The 20,649-nt window shown below is 32.4% G+C and overlaps 1 protein-coding gene across 2 annotated transcripts; it reads left to right on the top strand.

The window, feature by feature from the left end:
* Positions 1-1,941: 1,941 nt before the first annotated feature.
* On the top strand, positions 1,942-14,054 carry LOC142525505 (2-carboxy-1,4-naphthoquinone phytyltransferase, chloroplastic-like). 2 transcript variants are annotated; one of them, XM_075629820.1, is made up of 11 exons: positions 1,942-2,095; positions 11,343-11,531; positions 11,620-11,908; positions 12,125-12,228; positions 12,313-12,384; positions 12,492-12,630; positions 12,743-12,849; positions 12,982-13,075; positions 13,203-13,352; positions 13,452-13,517; positions 13,733-14,054. In XM_075629820.1, exons 2-11 carry the CDS (start codon positions 11,446-11,448, stop codon positions 13,862-13,864), a joined length of 1,239 nt encoding a protein of 412 aa, XP_075485935.1. In that variant the 5' UTR covers positions 1,942-2,095; positions 11,343-11,445; the 3' UTR covers positions 13,865-14,054. The 2 variants fall into 2 exon arrangements, with proteins under 2 accessions (XP_075485935.1, XP_075485934.1); XM_075629819.1 differs by having other exon boundaries at positions 11,312-11,531.
* Positions 14,055-20,649: the final 6,595 nt, after the last annotated feature.

Genomic DNA, 20,649 nt, shown 5'->3' with positions numbered 1-20,649 from the left:
TGTTGATCACTAGAAAGCTGCAAAATATTTTAGTATACCTTCATGGTGCTAAAGATTACAAGCTTATGTATAGACGAAGTGACAATTTGAAGTGATTTTCTAATTCCATTATGGAGTCTGCATTTGTCTTTATTTTGAAGCATTATTGTATGATGTATGTTAAATAATTTCATATTGTGCTTAGAATTGTGAATTTTATGTTTAAGTCATTAAGAATAAATTACGACAATTCAATTGTAGTATTTGTGACTAAAACAACAGTCTAATTAAAAGTATTACACTACAAAAAAATGGTTGGATTAGCGACGGTTATTGGATATTAAATAGCAACGGTTAATCAAAAAACCGTTGCTAATATTGCGACTAATAGAACAAACCCGTCGCCATTTTTTGCGTCAGGTTTTTTTAGCGTCGCCTATTAAAGTCCGTCGCCTTTAATGTGCGACGGTATATTAAAAGACCGTCGCCATATTATTAGGCGACGGTGTAGAAGACTGTCGCTATTAGCGACGGTTATATGCTACCGTCGCTACTAGCGACAGTTCTATATACACCGTCGCCCATCCAGATCGGCGACGGATATTCGAAAACGTTGCTGATTACGACGGGTTAAATTAAAACCGTCGCTAATTGCAACGTGTTTGCAAAAATCGTCGCTATGATATCATTAAAAATGATTAGAAAAACGCTGACTTGTAGCTGTCATACAAAATTTGTATCAAAATAAACGAAAATTAAATTTTAATATATTAAAACAAAACTTTGAAAATTTAATTTATGAAAACAAAAAAATTAACAAGTTATTAGACCGAGAACATTATTTTTTTCCTAAACAATTTCTTTATTATGGGATAACACAAAATGGAGTACTATATTTTTTTGTTTCTTGTTGTACATTTTATAATCCAATTATGAATATAAAAATATATTATTAGTAAACTACCAAAACACACCAAGCTAGTGTAACAGAGAACATTTATTTTACATTTTTTTTTTCATTAAAAAGCAATTAAAGAGTGTAAATCATATGACATTAATATAAACGAATATTTAATGTTTTGAGATTTCTCATAGTTCATTACAATAATCATTTTAATTTATTTGTGGGTGGGGTTGTTAGGGAAAAACGTTTGTTACTGTTGGATATTAAACCTGAGATTTCGTTCTAAATTTGAGATATTGATATCAGAAACATCAATTAATTATTGATATTTACAATTCATGATTTTATATTCACATAATCATTCATAGTTTTTTGGTACATATTATAGCTCGATATATATAAATTTTAAGGATTCAGCAGCAGCGATGATCATTTTCATAGTCGTTTTTCTACTTGAATATATCTATCACGCACATCTAGTACTTGAGCTATCATATGATTAAAAATACTTGAGTTGAACGGTGATCCATTGAATATAATTTTGAAAAAAAAGGGTAAAACCCGGTCCTAAAAAAAAATTTATTGTTCAAATCACTGTATAAAAACGGTTGGATCAGCGGTGGGTGAGGAGGAATTGTCGCTATTATACCGACGGTTTTTGTTAAACCGTTGCTATATTAGCGACGGTGTTTGTTACACCGTTGCTATATTAGCGACGGTGTTTGTTACACCGTTGCTATATTAGCGACGGTTTGTCTCCGTCGCTTAACCTACTTCGGAAAATGCCTTGCTGGCGCTCCTCAATTGCTGCAATCCCTGAGAAAGAAGTCGCATTAACCGTCGCTATTAGCGACGGTTTATCTTAAAACCGTCGCTAAAAGCGACAGTTCTTGATTACTGTTGCCTATAACGACGATTAGTCAAAAACCGTCGCCGATCTAGTTTGGCGACGGTTTAACAAAAATGGTTGCTGTAGGCAACGGTTTATCTTAAAACCGTCGCTAAGTGCGACGGTTGTTCTATATATACCCACTTTCGCGAACATTTTCTTTACTCGATTTTCGCCTTTCTTCTCTTTAGTAACGGAAATCTTTCAATATTTTAACATTGTCGGTTTTTTTATTTTGTACTAACATTTTTTCGTATTCATTTCGTAGATTTGCTCGTCGGTGTGATTCTCCAGTGTTATGTGAATCTATTAAATTCGTGCACGTAAGTTTTTTAAAGCGTTTTCTTTACAGAAAATTTAATATTTGATTTTTGTATAGTAGTTTATTTATGAATTTTAGAGTAGTAGATTATTAATTTTGTAAATCATTGTTTTTTACTAGGTTTATCTAAACCGTCGCTATCTTAAGTAACGGTTTTTTTGAAAGACCATCGGTGAATAAAGCGACGGTTTTTTAAATAAACGTCGCTAAATATAGCGACGGTGTTTGATAAAACGTTGCTATATATAGCGACGATTATGTCAAAAACCGTCGTTTAATATAGCGACGATTGTGTCAAAAACCGTTGTGTAACTATCGCTAATAGTAGTGACGGTATCTTAACCGTGGCTTCATAGCGACGGTGTTGTTAAAAAAAACGTCGCTTTTTGTAACGGTTATTGAGAAATCGTCGCTATATGAAGGCGACGCGACCTCCGGTTACGGACCACCAAACCGTCTCTACAACCGTCGCCTTACCGTTTTAGCGACGGTTTGGACCATCGCTAAGCCCCTTTTTTTTGTAGTGTTAGCATAAAGTATTTTAGCCGATGAACAATATGTTAAGCAAAATAAAGTGGTCATTGAACACATTAGCACTGAATTGATGATCTTTTGACCTAAATGCATGCAAATTAAGATATTTAATGATTGTGTGATAATTAACGATGGACTTGGTTGCTAAAAAATTTTATGATATACATTTGGTTTTGATTTATGAAACTCATTCATTTATAATATTTTTCATATTTAATTATGTACATATTTATTTATCTTGAGAAAATATAAATTAAGTTGGACATAGAATAAAAATTTGGTTTTATTCACTAATTAATTTTAAGGAATGTGATACTTGTGTTAAATGGAAGATTTACTCAGCATAATAAGATTTATCACCATACTTCATGTATTTGTTTCATAACTTAAGATGGATGATGATTGCTTTTTTCATCATTCAGTTCTTTGACATATGTAAATCAAGTGAGATAATGTTAAATTATTTTATTTAAGACCATAAAATAATTTAATTATGATCAACATATTAAGATAAATATAAGAGACGTCTTGTTTTATTATAAATATACAAAACAGATGAACATGTGTGGTGTTAGTCTGGTCTAGGAGTGTGAATGATCCAAATCAAGCCGAATATGAATAAATTTTGAAGGCTCGAGTTCGGTTCGAATTTGTTCTGTTAAAGTTCAAGCTCGATTCAAAATTTGAAAATTTTAAAAAAATTTACTAATTCGGTTTGAATAAAGGTCAAGTTCAAGTTTGACTCAAAAGATTCGAATATGTTGGCGAACTATTTGAATGATTTCTCGATAATAAGTACTCGAAAGACTCGAAACTTATTTATTTAATATATAATTATATAATATTAATAAAATATTAAGGCTCATGAACAGCTCGCGAACTATCGAACAAAATAATTTGGGCCTCGAGTTTGGCTCGAAAAAAGTTTGAACATGTTCGATTTCAGTTCGAATAAGATAAGTTGAAATACAAATCAAATATTTTTCAAACCAACTCGAAAAACTCACAAACCAACTCGATTTGTTTACACAGTCAAGGCCGTGGTTTGTAGCAGTTTAAAAACAATCATTTATGTTACTGTTCAATATGATGATGGAAACTGGTCAATAAAGGCAACCAAGTATATTTTAAACAACTAAACTTATTGACTAAATAACCAATTTCCATCACCACGTGCATGTTTGTCAAGCACCATGTAATTCAAACCGAAGCAAAAGTAAATTCATATTTACTATTGTTTTTTCGTTAATATCTTTATTAAAAAAAATTCTAATGTGGAATGTAAAATTGTTTTTTAATAAAAAAAACTTAAGAATCAAGTTTGATAAAATTATTATTATTGAAGTTGTAACTTTTGTATCTACATTGATCTTTGAGTAGGTATCTTGTGAGACAGTCTCACGAATCTTTATCTGTGAGACAGGTCAATCATACCGATATTCACAATAAAAAGTTTTAACTTAACATAAAAAATAATAATTTTTCATTAATGACTCAAATAAGACATCCATCTCACAAAATACGATCCGTGAGATGGTCTCACACAAGTTTTTGTCTTGATTCTTTATACTAGCTCGTGAAATCCATAACAAACATTTAGGTAATCTGTTTAACAAATTTATTCAATCGACCAATAAAAAAAGAAATCAGGCCATCTTTGAATGGAATCATGACTTCTTCCATTTTTGCTATGAGGCGGCAATTTCTTTACAAACTTGCTTCCGCTCTCGCAATGGATAATTGATACAAAATTGAAATAAGATTGCGCAAAATATAGCCAAAACACTTGCTATCATAATCTGTTTTTTTTTTTTTTTAAATTCATTATTTCAATATTGTAGTTTAGTCACTCACTGATTTTTATAATTATGGTATGATCGTCATTTAAATATAATCAAATCAAATTGTAACATGTAATCATTTCAAATTATAGTATAACTCGTCATTGATTTTTACAACTATGATATTATCAAATTAATTATAAAAAATATATACAAACGCACAACACGTGTCAAAAATCACTAGCATAAATGAAATTCGATCGTTACTTAAATTTTATCTTAAATCATTCATAGAACATATTCTTATGTTTAATTGTTAAAATAAAATGATTAATCCCTATCCAATTATTATGATGCATGTGGGCCATGGCTAAATATTAAATAATATCCGAGGATATCCATTCAAACTTAAATTCGATCCCATGTTCCGCTAAAAGATGGGCTGGCGGCCGTTAATATAATAAACAAAATAAAATCTGATAAGCCATCACAAAGCAGAAATAATAATGATAAATTTTGGAAAACATTTGGTTGTAGTTGAATTGATGGGTTTTAAATTTATGAATTTTAAATGTATTTTTTGTTTAGATAAATAAAATCATAAATTTCAAATCTACATCTCACATATTTATATAATATTTTATGTTAATTATAATGTAAATAATGATTTCGTTTGAAATTTATTTTAATTATTTTATTAATGGGAAAAAAAGTAAGATATAAATTTTAAAATTTTATTTATGTTGAAAATTAATATTTAAAACATGTGTGTTGAATATTTGAATGTTGAAAATAAGAGTTGTAAATATTGAAAATTAGTGTGTGATGATGTAGGTAATGATGAATTTATTTTTGGATTATTTAAGAAATTCTATAAATAGCTTCACCATTTGTGAAGAAATTTACAATTGAGTTGAGATAAAAAATTTATAAAGTGTGTAGTTTGATAATTTTGAGACTTTGAGATTTTTACTTTTTATCATAAATTTTTATTTTTTCACAACACGTTATCAGCACGGAGCTCTAAAAGTCCTCCATACTTTTCCAAGCTCCAAAACAGAAGAAAAAGGTAACAAAAGTAATAATATTTATTTTACTGTTTATTTATTTATTGTGTATCTATTTAACATATAATATCATGTTATTCAGAAATAATAAAAATAAATTTTTCAAAACTTGTTATAAATCCTGGGAGGATGTTAAGACGACATCCCACACTCCCAGTAAGGGATACGACAAGTATAAAACCTTTAAGGTTTTTAAACAAAATAACTTGTGACACCGCATTATAATAATGTGATATGATATATATATATAATTATTTAAACATTACTAATATTATATACATCATATTATTACCATAAAATTATACAAATGCATACATTTATTTTTTTGTACACCAACGGTCATAAATAGTAACAAAACGACTAGTTTTTGCCCTATAAATATGATATCACAAACACATTTAATCACTCCAATTTCTTCTTCTTCTCTAAACAATTATTCTTCATCAAATTTTCGAAGAAAAAAGAAGATGGCTTTCTCAAGGTTATTTTTAATTATTTTGGTTATCATACTCACGAGTCTTGTATTTATCGGAGAATATCCTACTCGTGTGTTTTCTTTATTTTTACGAATGCTTGTACTTGTTGTTTATCCATTATTTTGTATTGCAATATTCATTAACTAATAAAATGCATCGTAATTTTTTTTAGTACCACCATGTCAAACTTGACAAAGCTCGAATTCATTGCTCTCGATATTACGGGGAAAAATTATATGCCACATGCTCTCGATGTAGAAATGCATCTTGAGTCATTGGGTCTAAGTGAGACCATAAAAGAAAATGGCATATCGACATCACAAGAAAAGGCAAAAGCCATGATATTTTTGCGTCGACATCTCGACGATGGATTGAAATGTGAATATCTAATTGAAAAAGATCCCATGGCTTTGTGGAAGGGATTAAAAGAGAGATTCGAACATATAAGGAAAGTTATACTTTCGACCGCCCGAGATGAATGTAATACATTGAGATTCCAAGATTTTAAAAAAAGTCAGTGATTACAACTCGGCGATGTATAGAATAATCTCGCAATTGAAATTTTGTGGGCACGAGATTACTGAATTGGAAATGCTTGAAAAAACATTTTCCACTTTTCACGCATCGATTATAACTCTACAACAACAATATAGAGTCCGTGGATTTTCGAGATATTCTGAACTTATCGCCTCTCCTTGTGGCGGAAAAGAATAATAAGCTGTTAATGAGAAATTATCAGGCATGACCCACTGGTTCAACGGCATTTCCTGAAGTAAATGTCGTAAACAAAAATGAATTTAAATCTGGAAACCAAAATCAAAGTTATAGACAAGATTTTGGTCGAGGACGAAACCGTGGTCGTGGACGTGGAAGTGGTCGTGGTCGTGGACGCGGCCGTAGTTTTGAAAATAATCGAGATAGTTACTTCTATAATTCATCTCAAAAGATTGTCCCAAACCATCCACAGAAAAGGCATCATGAAAATATGAGTGTTAAAGAGAATCACTCAAAAACATTTGAAAGTTCTTGTTTCAGATGTGGTACTCCAGGACATTGGTCCCGTATTTGTCGAGCCCCTGAGCACCTTTGTAAACTTTATAAAGAATCAATAAAGGGGAAAGAAAAGGAGACCAACTTCACTGAATAGAGTGAACCTTTGAGTGATTCAACTCATTTTGATGCTGGAGATTTTCTGATTGATTTATCAGACAATGATCAATTTGCTGGTGGAATAAATATGTAAAATATTTTATTTTTCCATGTACTTGTATGATAATGTTTTATCTGTGTGTTATATTTTTACTTATGTATTGTATTTTATTTTATTTTTATAAATGTATTGTCGGTAATTTTATTTCATTGCATATTTTTTTGAAGTTCAAACATGGAAAATGCTATGAACAAAGCTGAAGTTTGCATACCCGATAGTGGTACAACGCACACTATCCTCCGAGATAAAAGATATTTTTGGAACTAAAACCAACAAAAACAATGGTGAATACAATATCATGTCCTGTACACTTGATTAAAGGATGTGGTAAAACACAATTTTTGTTACCTAATGATACAAAATTTTTGATCAATGATGCTTTATATTCACCACAATCAAAATGAAATTTGTTGAGTTTTAATTATATATATATTATTCTCATGGGTATGATACTCAAACAATGAATGAAGGGAATGAGGAAAATATATGTGTCTTATCACATAAAAATAAGGAAAGAAATATGTGATTGAAAAACTACCAATGCTCCCTACTGGATTGCATTATACACATATAAGTCTCATTGAATCAAACATGGTAGTTGATAATTCTTCAATATTAACCAATTGGCATGATCGATTAGGATATCCTGGTTCAACAATGATGCAAAGAATTATAGAAAATACACATGGTCATCCGCTGAAAGACCAGAAGATCTTTCAGAATAATAAGTTTCAATGTAAAGCATGTTCTCTTGGAAAACTTATTATAAGACCATCACCAGTCAAAATCCAAACTGAATCACCAATGTTTCTTGAACGTATTAAGGGTGATATTTTTGGACCAATGCATCCACCATGTGCACCATTCAGATACTTTATGGTATTGATTGATGCCTCCAGCAGATGGTCACATGCATGTTTATTGTCAACTCGAAATGTTGCATTTGCAAGATTACTTGCTCAAATAATAAAATTGAGGTATCAATTTCCCGATTATGCAATCAAGAAAATTAGACTTGATAATGCTGGTGAATTTACTTCCCAGACTTTCAATGATTATTGTATGTCTATGGGAATCATTGTTGAGCATCCTGTTGCTCATGTACATACAAAGAATGGATTGGCTGAATCATTGATTAAACGTCTGCAATTGATTGATAGATCAATGATTATGAAAACAAAGCTCCCTATTTCTATATGGGGACATGCAATTCTACATGCTGCTGCGTCAATTCGCATCAGACAAAGTGTATATCATAAATACTCCCCATTGCAGCTTGCATTTGGTAAAGAACCAGACATTTCTCATTTGAGAATTTTTGGATGTATGGTGTATGTGCCTATTGCACCACCGCAACGAAAGAAAATGGGACCTCAAAGAAAGATTGGAATTTATATCGGTTATGATAGTCCATCAATCATTCGATATCTTGAACCTCAGACAGACGACGTGTTCACAGCACGTTTTGCTGATTGTCATTTTAATGAGGAAATCTTCCCAATGTTAGGGGGAGAACAGAAACATACCGAAAAGGAAATTACATGGTATGTATCATCATTATTACATCTGGATCCAATAACAAAACAATGTGAAAAAGATGTACAGCAAATTGTGCACTTGCAAAGAATAGCAAATCAAATACCAGATGCATTTGCAGACACAAAAGGGGTGACTAAATCATATATACATGCTGCAAATGCTCCTGCTCGAATTGAAATTCCGAAGAAACAAATTGAAGATACTCATGATGTCATAAAACGCCTGAAGCGTGGAAGACCAGTCGGTTCCAAGGATAAAAAATCCTCGAAAAAGAAAATTAATAGAGAAACACGATGATCACAAAATAGAGAATGATGTTCCTGAAGAAACACATGATGATCACAAAACAGAGAATGATGTTCCTGAAGAAACACATGATGATGAAAATATTCTGTCAGAACCACAAACCGACGAGAATTGTGAAATCTCTATCTATTATATTAATACTGGAAAAATATGGAACAGAAAAGATATAGAAGAAATTGATGATATATTTTCTTATAATGTGGCAATTGACATCATAAATGATAATGAAGATCATGAACCAAAATCTTTTGGTGAATGTAAATATCGGCAGGATTGGATAAAATGGAAAGATACCAACCAGGTTGAATTGGATTCGCAATGTTTTTGGACCTATAGTCCTTACACCTGAAGGTGTAAAACCTGTTGGATACAAATGAGTTTTTATTCGAAAGCGAAATGAGAAAAATGAAATAGTAAGATATAAAGCTCGACTTGTTGCACAAGGTTTTTCTCAAAGGCCTGGAATTGATTATGAAGAAACGTATTCTCCCGTGATGGATGCAATTACGTTTTGGTATTTGATTAGCTTGGCGTTATCTGAAAATTTAGAAATGCGTCTTATGGATGTTGTTACAGCTTACTTATATGGATCACTTTGTAGTTATATATATATGAAAATCCCTGAAGGATTTAAGATGCCTGAAGCACAAAGTTCAAAACCCAGAGAATGTTATTATGTGAAATTACAAAGACCATTGTGATCACTTGGTGAAAAAGGGATATGTAAATAATTCAATATGCCCATGTAAATAATTCAATATGCCCTTGTGTTTTCATTAAGAAAACAACATCCGGATGCGTAATTATTGCTGTATATGTTGATGATTTAAACATCATTGGAACGAATAAGGAAATTCAAGAAGTTGTGTCATACTTGAAGGAAGAATTTGAAATGAAGGATCTTGGAAAAACCAAGTATTGTCTAGGGTTTACAAATTGAACAAAAAGAATGTGGAATATTTGTTCACCAGACAAATTATACAGAAAAGATCCTTAAACATTTTACATATGGATAAATCAAATCCTTTAAGTACTTCAATGGTTGTTAGATCATTAAACATAGAAAAGGATCAATTCCGTCCATATGAAGATGATGAAGATATTCTTGGTCCAGAAGTACCATATCTAAGCGCTATCGGTGCCCTTATGTATCTTACAAATTGTACAAGGCCCGATATATCTTTTGCATTAAATTTATTGGCAAGATTTAGCACATGTCCAATAAAGAGACACTGGAACGGAATTAAACATATATTTCGTTATTTACGAGGAACGACATACTTGGGACTTTTATATTCAAAAGATGATAATATAAGTATAATTGGTTATGCCGATGCTGGATACTTATCTGATCCACACAAGGCACGTTCTCAAACTGGATATGTATTTACTCGTGGAGGCACTGCAATTTCTTGGCGTTGACAGAAACAAACACTCGTAACAACTTCATCAAATCATGCCGAGATTATTGCACTACATGAAGCAAGTCGTGAATGTGTGTGGTTAAATCAATGACCCAACATATCCAAATCTCATGCGGATTATCATTTGACAAGAAGCCTGTGATACTATATGAAGTTAATGCTGCATGTGTTGCTCAAATGAAAGAAGGATACATAAAAAGAGACAGAATTAAACATATTCCTCCTAAGTTCTTCGCATTCACCACGGAGCTTGAGAAGAATAAATATATTGATGTTCGTCACATTCAATTAAGTGAAAACTCATCAGATCTCTTCACAAAGGCACTTCTTATGACAATATTCAGAAAGCACATATATAATATTGGGATGCGCAATCTACGAAATTTGTGAAGAATTGTTCGTGTCAACATGAGGGGGAGTTTACGTGACTGCACTCTTTTTCCCTTACTATGGTTTTTATCTCAATGGATTTTTCCTAGTAAGGTTTTTAACGAGGCATTATAAAAACACGTAATGAAGACAATCATTATGATCATCATCACAAGGGGGAGTGTTGAAAATTAATATTTAAAACATGTGTGTTGAATATTTGAATGTTGAATATTTGAATGTTGAAAATAAGAGTTGTAAATATTGAAAATTAGTTTGTGATGATGTAGGTAATGATGAATTTATTTTTGGATTATTTGTAAAGAAATTCTATAAATAACCTCACCATTTGTGAAGAAATTTACAATTGAGTTGAGAAAAAAATATTATAAAGTGTGTAGTTTGATAATTTTGAAAGTTTGAGATTTTTAATTTTTACCATAAATTTTTATTTTTCATAACAATTTATAATTTACAGTAAACAATAAGTTGGTCATTTTTGGTTGACTAGTGTACCTGAACGGGTGATTATTTAAGCTCAGAATTCTTTTGAAGAAAAGCAAATCAAATCCCACACCAAAAGCTCCGTAGTGCTTGAAATCATAACCAATACATCTCAAGCCAATAATCAGTCTACCTCTGGAAATGGCAGCAACCACATTCTTGAATGTGAACATGAGTGGCTGTGGCATCAAGAAAATCAGCCAAGATTACTTGAAACTTCCCAAGAGGCAAGTCTTTTATCAGTTAAATTCATTTCTAAGTTATTATTTCATGCGTCGTTAATAGGCTGAGCGGGTGTGTTGATCATAATTTCAGAAACTTTTCGGTGTCATCGGCTGCTCCGCAAGCTCTGCATATGCCAAGATTGCCCCAGAGAATAGCTTCAAACAAGATTACATTCACAGGGGATGTGTTGAAATCTAGCACAAAGCTAAACACCAGATTGGTGTTCAAGTGCAGAGCAGAAGTTGCGGAAGTAGCAGAAGTTAGTAGTGCTCCGGTTGAAGAGATTAAAGTCGTGGAGGAAGAAGATTTATCGAGAGCTACTTTATTATGGAGAGCCGCCAAAATACCTTTGTATACTGTTGCGCTCGTTCCCTCAACTGTAAGCCTTCGTGTCCATCACATATATGGCCTTTCGGTCGGATATTAGGGATAGAACCCGAAATTTAGCTGAAGAAGCTGACTAAATAAATCCTAATCCTAACAAGTAAAAAAATATAGGGTTTTTAAGTAAAATATATGTCAAAAAATCAATTCTTTAATGTTTTTAATTTAGGGACATCTAAGATTTAACGAAAAATTATGTGTGAAATAACAGGTGGCCTCGGCATTAGCTTTTTGGCAAACGGGACAGGCTGCTGTGGGGCGCTATTTCATGATCTTGGCCTCTTTCGTGATTGTCAATTTTTGGATCAAATTAAGGTACGACACCTGTGCTTGTTTCGCATTCAAGAATGTTTCCATCTTGTCTAGAAATTTGTGGTCTAAATTTCTCTAAATATGCAGCAACGACGTTTACGATTTTGACACTGGAGTAGATAAGAACAAGAAAGAATCGGTCGTCAATATCTTTGGCAGGTGAGGATCAAATACTACCCCCGAGAAATCCTGAAAAAAAAATTGAAATTTGTGATAAATTATCATGGTAAAATGAAGGACTAATAGTAGCTTTCATCACTGTGAAGCCGAAATGCCATAAACTACGCTGCGTGGACAATACTTGCCATCGGTTTTTCTGGCCTTACTGGGCTAGCGGTGGCTGCAAAAAGTGTTCGGGCTTTTATTTTGATAGCCGCTTCAGTGTTTTGCTTCTACATTTACCAGGTAAAACATATATCAATTCGAACTAGTATCAGTTTGATCCGAGTTCATCAGGCATTGGGACGAGTATTTCGTACATCTGTACTAAACCAATGTTCGATTTTATATTCTGCAGTGTCCACCCTATCGTGTAGCTTACGACGGATTGGGAGAGCCAACGCTCTTCACCGGATTCGGCCCGCTCGCAACCATCGGCTTTTATCTGCTTCATAGCTCGGCTAGGTCTGTTTTACTCATCCCTATACATATATGATGATTTATGAGTCAGTAAATCAAATTTCATTTGTAATTTTTTTTATAAAAAATGTGAATTTTTACTTCTTGGTACTGATTTCGATTACATTCTGATTACAGGGGTGAGCTACCAATTACTAACACCGTTGTTTGGTCATCGATTCTCGTTGGTTACACGACAGCCTTAATCCTCTTCTGTAGTCATTTCCATCAGGTGATCCATCCATATCTATATTATAGACATCATGTTATAATTTTTATATTTCGCAATTGAATTAGATACAAAGATATTCAAGATTCAGCAACATGTCTAAACTCGAGTTCGGATTCGAATCGTGCAGATAGAGGATGACAAGGCTGTTGGAAAAATGTCTCCTTTGGTGAGGCTGGGCACTAAAAAAGCTTCCAAAGTATTGCAATATGGTGTTGTTGGGCTTTATGCACTCTTATTTGCTTTGGGATATACCAACACTGTTCCTTTGGCCAGTGTGGTAAGTCCATTTATAGATTGTGGTTATTGTTAGTGCCTATTTCTTCATAAAATTTCAAAGTAATTATTTTAATTGTTTTATTTTTATTTATTTTTTCAGATTTTTGGTTGTATGACATTGCCAATAGCAAATCTTCTACTCGGCTTTGTCCAAAAGAACTACCAGGTGAGAACTCATTATCACTTGTATGTTTCCTCTGATGTCTAGCTACCTCGAAAAAAGATTAAAATATATCATACAAAATAATATACGGCACTATTCAAAACAGAAAATCTCATTCAAAGTTGCAAATTTGGGACGAAGTTGCTCTCAAAAACAAAGAATAAAATAAAATATCCCATGCATTTTTCTAAAAAAATATATTATTTTGATATTGACAGAATACAGTGAAGTTGTTCAAGACCAAATACTTCTGCGTGGGGCTGCACACCTTGTTTGGTTTCGGTGTCTCGGCTGGACTGGTGCTTGCAAGAATATTGACAAGACAACCGGCGATTCCTGTCGTGGTTTAACTTTGATGCAAATAATTAAATTCATTTTTGTTGAAAATATGAGTTTAAATATTGAAATTTAGTATATGATAAAGTATGTAATGATGTATTTATTTTTGGATTATTTTCAAATAAACTCTATAAATAGGTCTCTCAATTTGTGAAGATAAATACAATTGAGTGAAGAAAATAAAGTGTGTAGTTTAATATATTTTGTGAGTTTGGGATTTTTACTTTTAAATTTTTATTTTTAACACGTTATCAGCACGATACTCTAAAGTTCTCCATATTTTTCTAACCTCCAAAACACAAGAAAAATGTAAAAATATTTAAAAGGAAGAATATTTATTTTATTGTTTATTTATTTTTATTGCGTATATATTTAATATATAATTTCATGTTATTATATAAAAAGAGTCTATGACACTTCATTATAACAATGTGATATTATATTATTACACTGTTTATGTAACGTCCGAAAAATCAGTCTATGTAAACCGCATGCATGCAAAATTATTTGAATTGCTTAATTGTTTTATTTAATTGTTTTTAAATGCTAGCATGATATTTATTATATGATTAAATGTACGATTGCATAATTACATGATAAAAAGACATGATTTCATAAAATTAAGGATTTTACCGGAATATTCGATAAAAGGCAGGGAAAAGGAGACCGGAGACGACCAAGACAAGAATATGTATTTTTATTTAAATAATGGCAAAGCTTCCTAATATGATTAAAAAGATTTGATTTTTCTAAAAATGTTGGAGTTCGAACTATTTTACGAGTCGAGCTCGATTCTTCCGGAAAACCGATTTTGGGCAAACAAGGAGTTTCAAAAGATTAAAAATATTATTTTTAGGAAACTTATTTTATAAACTTTTATTATTTAATTAATTAAGTGCTATTGGGCCCAATTTTATTAATTTTAGTAGGCCCAATTATCCTTAAGCATGCAAGCCCAAAACAAAGCCCATTAGCATATTAATTATTTATAAATAAGGGTATTAGGTCTTCAAACCCTCATAATTCACACCAATCAGCCGTAAATAACACCCTTGCACACACAATTCAGATTTTCGAAATTTAAGAAGAAAGAAAAGCTTGTGTTCTTCGTCGTCCGGTAATCCAACGTCACACAATCGCCGAAGATCGTATATTCGAGCGTTATAAACGCAAAAGCACGTTTTCTAAACCCTTTCAAACATCATACAAATCATATTACGCATGATTTAATTGTTTATGCATGAAAAAAATAGGTGTTTGAATATTTTTACGGTAGAACGTTTATTTTCAAAAATACGATGTTTTTAGGCTATTATGAAAATCGTATTTGAATCCAACGGACACGATGCCAATACATGATAAAATATGATAGAATTATGTTCAAATCATGAGGAATTTAAAGGAAAAAGGCAGCTGGAACCATAGGATTTATTTTGAAAAGAAGGGTCGCGAGTTGGTTAATGTTTGTGTGCTTGTTATGGCTCAAAGGGTTCAGTCCTTGTGCATGGGGTCAAGGGGCTCGATCAGGGCTGGGTCAGGGTCAGGGGTGGTCTCGGTCTAGGGCTGGGTTGGGTCCTAGGCTGGCTATGGTTCGAGTTCTAGGCTGTGGAAGGAGTCCACCCGAAGTGGGACTCCTCCCATATTCACGCGCAGAAGCTGTTTAGGGAAGAAGAGGGGCTCGCGGCTCGGTCTGGGGGCGATCTAGGTGGTTCATCAGGGTCCAAGGGTCATGGGCAGGGGTCGGGCTAGGGGCTGGTGCGGCTGGCTCGCTGCTGGCTCGACCAAAACAAGGAAACCGTGAGGGAGCAAACAAAGAACGCACAGGTTGTTTTCCTGATTCAAAAGCTTCGTGCTTGGGCTCCATGGGCTGGGTTGGTCTGGGCTGGGTCTGGACGTGGTCCAGGGATGGTCAGGGGTAGGTGGGCTGGGGGATGGCTCGGCTGGAAGAGTCCTAGGGGCACTAGGATACTTGGGCGTGAGGTTCACTATAGGCGCAGGTTTGGGTCAGCTTCCAGGCGAGTTTGAGCTAGTTGGGGGCTAGGTCCAAGGGTCAGGCTTGGTCAGGAGGGTGCCTAGGTGGGTTGGCTTGGGTTTGACTTGAGGTGGCTCGGGCGTGGCTCGGGTAAATTGGGATATGGCTCGGGTGGTTCGATAAGGTGTCAATTTCGAATTTAATAAGACAAAAATTAGAACCATGGGTCCATGGGTGAGGTTCATGGCTCCTAAGGGTAGAATAAATAATAAAAATATTATGTTTAAAATTTGGGATGAAAATAACGAGTTTTGGATTTATCCGAGATTTTATCGCCGGACGAAACGTTAATTAAAAAATTAATTGAAAATTCTAGTTTTAAGCTTCATAAAATTATGAAAAATTATATTTAAACTTAAATAATTATTTAGAATAATCTCATGTCATTAAAAATGAGAAAAAGATGAATTCGAGAATTTTTACGTCCAGGGGAAAAACAATAATTTTATACTTAGGAAAATACGTAAACTCTTGGCAGCGTCTCGAAGGATCATAACACATGTTAAATGATATTACATGATTTAAAATGATGATTTTGACGATAATATGTATTTTTATGATTTATGGTAAAGTTGTGCAATTTATACTGTTTAAAATGCTATTTTTGGAAAGCTGTCTTATTTTATGATTTTTAAAGAAAAAGTAAAATATTTTTGAGAGATGTGAATTGATTGTGACAAAAGATATGATATATGATTTTATGAGGATGACGTGACGGCCAAGGCCCCAGAGGGAACCCATATACGAGCTAAGGCCCTAGAGGGACCCCATTTATGGGAAAAGGTCTAAGAGGGACCCCAACGATCGTATTTCCACGGTGGAGCCTAGTGCACACCCCCATGGACCATGCGGAGCTAAGACTGCAGTCGACCAAAGGATAAAAGTCAATCACTTTCAAGGATCAAACTTCACCCATAATGATATATGATTGAAAGCTTTAGGATTTTAATGATTTTATGTTATATGATTCATAATGATGATTAAATCTATTTTTTAAAAGATTTATTTATGCTTAAAGTTATTTTAAAATGAGTTTACGATTTATAATTTAATTATGCTAAAATGATTTTAAAATGATTTATTTATGTTAAAAAGATTATTTTAAATAAAAATATGATTTTTAAATGCATGTGATTGTGTATGTATTATTTGCTATTCATGTTTAGAACATGTTGAGTCTTTAGACTCACTAGGTTTGTATGATGCAGGATATGATGATTTATGGGAGGTGCTGACGATTGAGTGGATCGAGTGCAGCAGTACACATCCGAGGACCTTTATGTTTCCGCACTAGCTAGATAGATACATGATTTAAAGATTATGTTAATGATTTTTATTAGTGATATTTTTATGCTTAATTTTATTTTTAGCCGATCTTTTTAAAGGTCGATTTAGGAAGTTTTGGTTAGGTGACGATTTAGGATTTTATTTTATGCACTTGAGATTTAAATTGTTATTTTATTATGATTGTTAGAATTGTTAAGTTATTTTATTTAGTTAGTATTTTTGAGTTTATGATTAGTATTAAAAAAAATCGAGGTCGTTTCAGTTTATATATTTTTATTGTATAAATATATTTGAATAATATCATATTATTATATAAAAGGAGTCTATGACACCTCATTATAATAACGTAACATGATTATTTCTATGTTTATATATTTTTATTGTGTTATATAATAATTATATATATATATATATATATATATATATATTTGTATAATTTCACAGTATTATATAAAAGGAGTATCTAACATCTCATTATAATAATGTGATGTGATATACTTAATTATTTAAAACATGATTAACATTATATACATCATATTATTATCATAAAATTTACATAAACAAACATTTATTTTTTAAGATTTTGTAACGGTCACAAACGGTCATAAACGACTAGTTTTTACCTATAAATATGATTTTACAAACACATTCAATCACTCCAAACTTACTCTTACTCTTTTTCCTGAAAAATTTTCTTCATCAAAATTTTCGAAAATGAAGAAGATGGTTCTTTCAAGGTTATTTTGTATAAATATTTTGGTTATTATACTCACTAGTCTTGTATTTATCGAAGAATATCCACTTCGCGTTTTTTCTTTATTTTTTACAATGTTTTTGTTTATAATTTATCTATTACTTTGTATTGTCATATTAATAGATTTAGAATTTAACTAATAAAATGCATTGTTATTTTTATAATACCACCATGTCAAATTTGGCAAAGCTCGAATTTGTTGCGCTCGACATTACGGGAAAAAATTATATGTCATGGACTCTCGATGTAGAAATACTTCTTGAGTCATTGGGTCTAAATTAGACCATTAAAGAAAATGGTATCTCATCATCACAAGAAAAAGTAAAAGCTATGATATTTTTGCGTCGAAATCTTGATGAAGGATTAAAATGTGAATATCTCATTGAAAAAGATATCATGCTTTATGGAAATAATTAAAGGAGATTTGAACATATAAGAGAAGTTATACTTCCGACCGCCCGTGATGAATGAAATACGTTAAGATTCCGAGATTTTAAGAAAGTCAGTGATTACAACTCGACAATGTATCAAATAATCTCGCAATTAAAATTTTGTGGACATGAGGTTACGAAATCGAAAATGCTTGAAAAAATATTTTCCACGTTTCACGCATCAAATATAATTCTACAACAATAATATAGATTGCGTAGATTTGCGAGACATTCTGAACTTATCACATGTCTTCTTGTGGCGGAAAAGAACAACAAGCTGTTAATGAGGAATCATCAGTCCCGACCCACCGGATCAGCAGCATTTCCAGAAGTAAATGTTGTAAGTAAAAATGAATTTAAACCTGGAAAACAAAATCAAATTCAAAGACAAGGTATTGGTCGAGGTAGAAATCAAAGTCGTGGTCGAGGACGTGGACGTGGAAGTGGTGGTGGTGGTGGTCGTGGTCGTGGTCGCGGCCATGGTTCTGAAAACAATCGAGATAGTTACTTCTATAACCCATCTTAAAAGAGCGACACGAACCAACCACATGAGAACATGAGTGTTAATGAAAATCACTCAAAATGATTTGAAAGTTCATGTTTTAGATGCGGCACTCAGGACATTGATATCGTATTTGTCGAGCCCTCGAGCACCTTTGTAAGCTTTATAAAGAATCAATAAAGGGAAAAGAAAAAGAGACCAATTTCATTGAACACAGTAACCGTTTGAGTGATTCAACTCATTTTGATGTTGCAGATTTTCTGAATGATTTATCCGAAAATGATCAATATATTGGTGTAATAGAAATATAAAATATTTATTTTTCATGTACTCATATGAGAATGTTTTATTGTATAACTATGATATGTGTTATATTTTTCAATAAATTACATATCTATTGACAGTAATGTGTTTTTCATTGCATATTTTTTTTTTGAAGTTCAAATATGATAAATGATATGAATAAAGCTAAACAAGGAACTAATCTCATGGAAGTTTGCATACATGATAGTGGTACCAAGCACACTATTCTCCGAGATAAAAGACATTTCCTAGAATTAAAACCAACAAAAACATTGGTGAATACAATATCAGATCTTGTAGACTTGATTAAAGGTTGTGGTAAAGCACATTTTTTGTTACCTAACGGTAAAATTTTTTTGATAAATGATGCTTTGTATTCACCACAATCGAAAAGAAATTTGTTGATTTTTAATGACATATATATTCCCATGAGTATGATACTCAGATAATAAATGAAAGAAACGAGAAATATATGTGTCTTACCACATATAAATCAGGAAAGAAATATGTAGTTGAAAAACTACAAATGCTCCATACTGGATTTCATTATACACATACAAGTCCAATTGAATCAAACATGGTAGTTGATAATTCTTCAATACTGATTAATGGACATGATATGCTGATTAATGGACATGATCGATTAGGACATCTTGGTTAAAAAATGATGCGAAAAATGATAGAAAATACACATAGTCATCCGCTGAAAGACTAGAAGATCTTTCAAACTAATAAGTTTCAATGCAAAGCATGTTCTCTTGGAAAACTTATTATAAGACCATCACCAGCTAAAATCCAAACTGAATCACCCATGTTTCTTGAACGTATTTAGGATGATATTTGTGAGCTAATTCATCCACCATGTGGACCATTTAGATATTTTATGGTATTGGTCAATGTCTCCAGTAGATGGTCACATGTATGTTTATTATCAACTCGGAATATGTCATTTGCAAGATTACTTGCTCAAATAATAAAATTATGGAATAAATTTTCTGATTATACAATCAAAAAAATTAGACTTGATAATGCTATTTAATTTACTTCTCAGACTTTCAATGATTATTGTATGTCAATGAGAATCACTGTTGAGTATCATATTGCTCATATACATACACAAAATAGATTAGCTGAATCATTGATTAAACATCTAAAACTGATTGCTAGATTAGTGATTATGAAAACAAAACTCCATGTTTCTATACGGGGACATGCAATTTTACGTGCTGCTGCATTAATTTGCATCAGACAAGTGTGTATCATAAATAATCCCCATTGCAGCTTGCCTTTAGTAAAGAACCAGAAATTTCTCATCTGAGAATTTTTGGATATGTGCCTATTGTACCGCCTCAACAAACAAAAATGAGACATCAAAGAAAGATTGGAATTTATATCGATTTTGATAGCCCGTCAATCATTTGATATCTTGAGCCTCAGATAGGCAACGTGTTTATAGCACATTTTACTGATTGTCATTTCAATGAGAA

Source organism: Primulina tabacum, chromosome 14 (genome assembly GCF_025594145.1).
Source record: "Primulina tabacum isolate GXHZ01 chromosome 14, ASM2559414v2, whole genome shotgun sequence".
Lineage (NCBI taxonomy): Eukaryota > Viridiplantae > Streptophyta > Magnoliopsida > Lamiales > Gesneriaceae > Primulina > Primulina tabacum.
The sequence above is the reverse complement of the archived record's forward strand: the minus strand, read 5'-3'. Positions and strand labels throughout refer to the sequence as shown.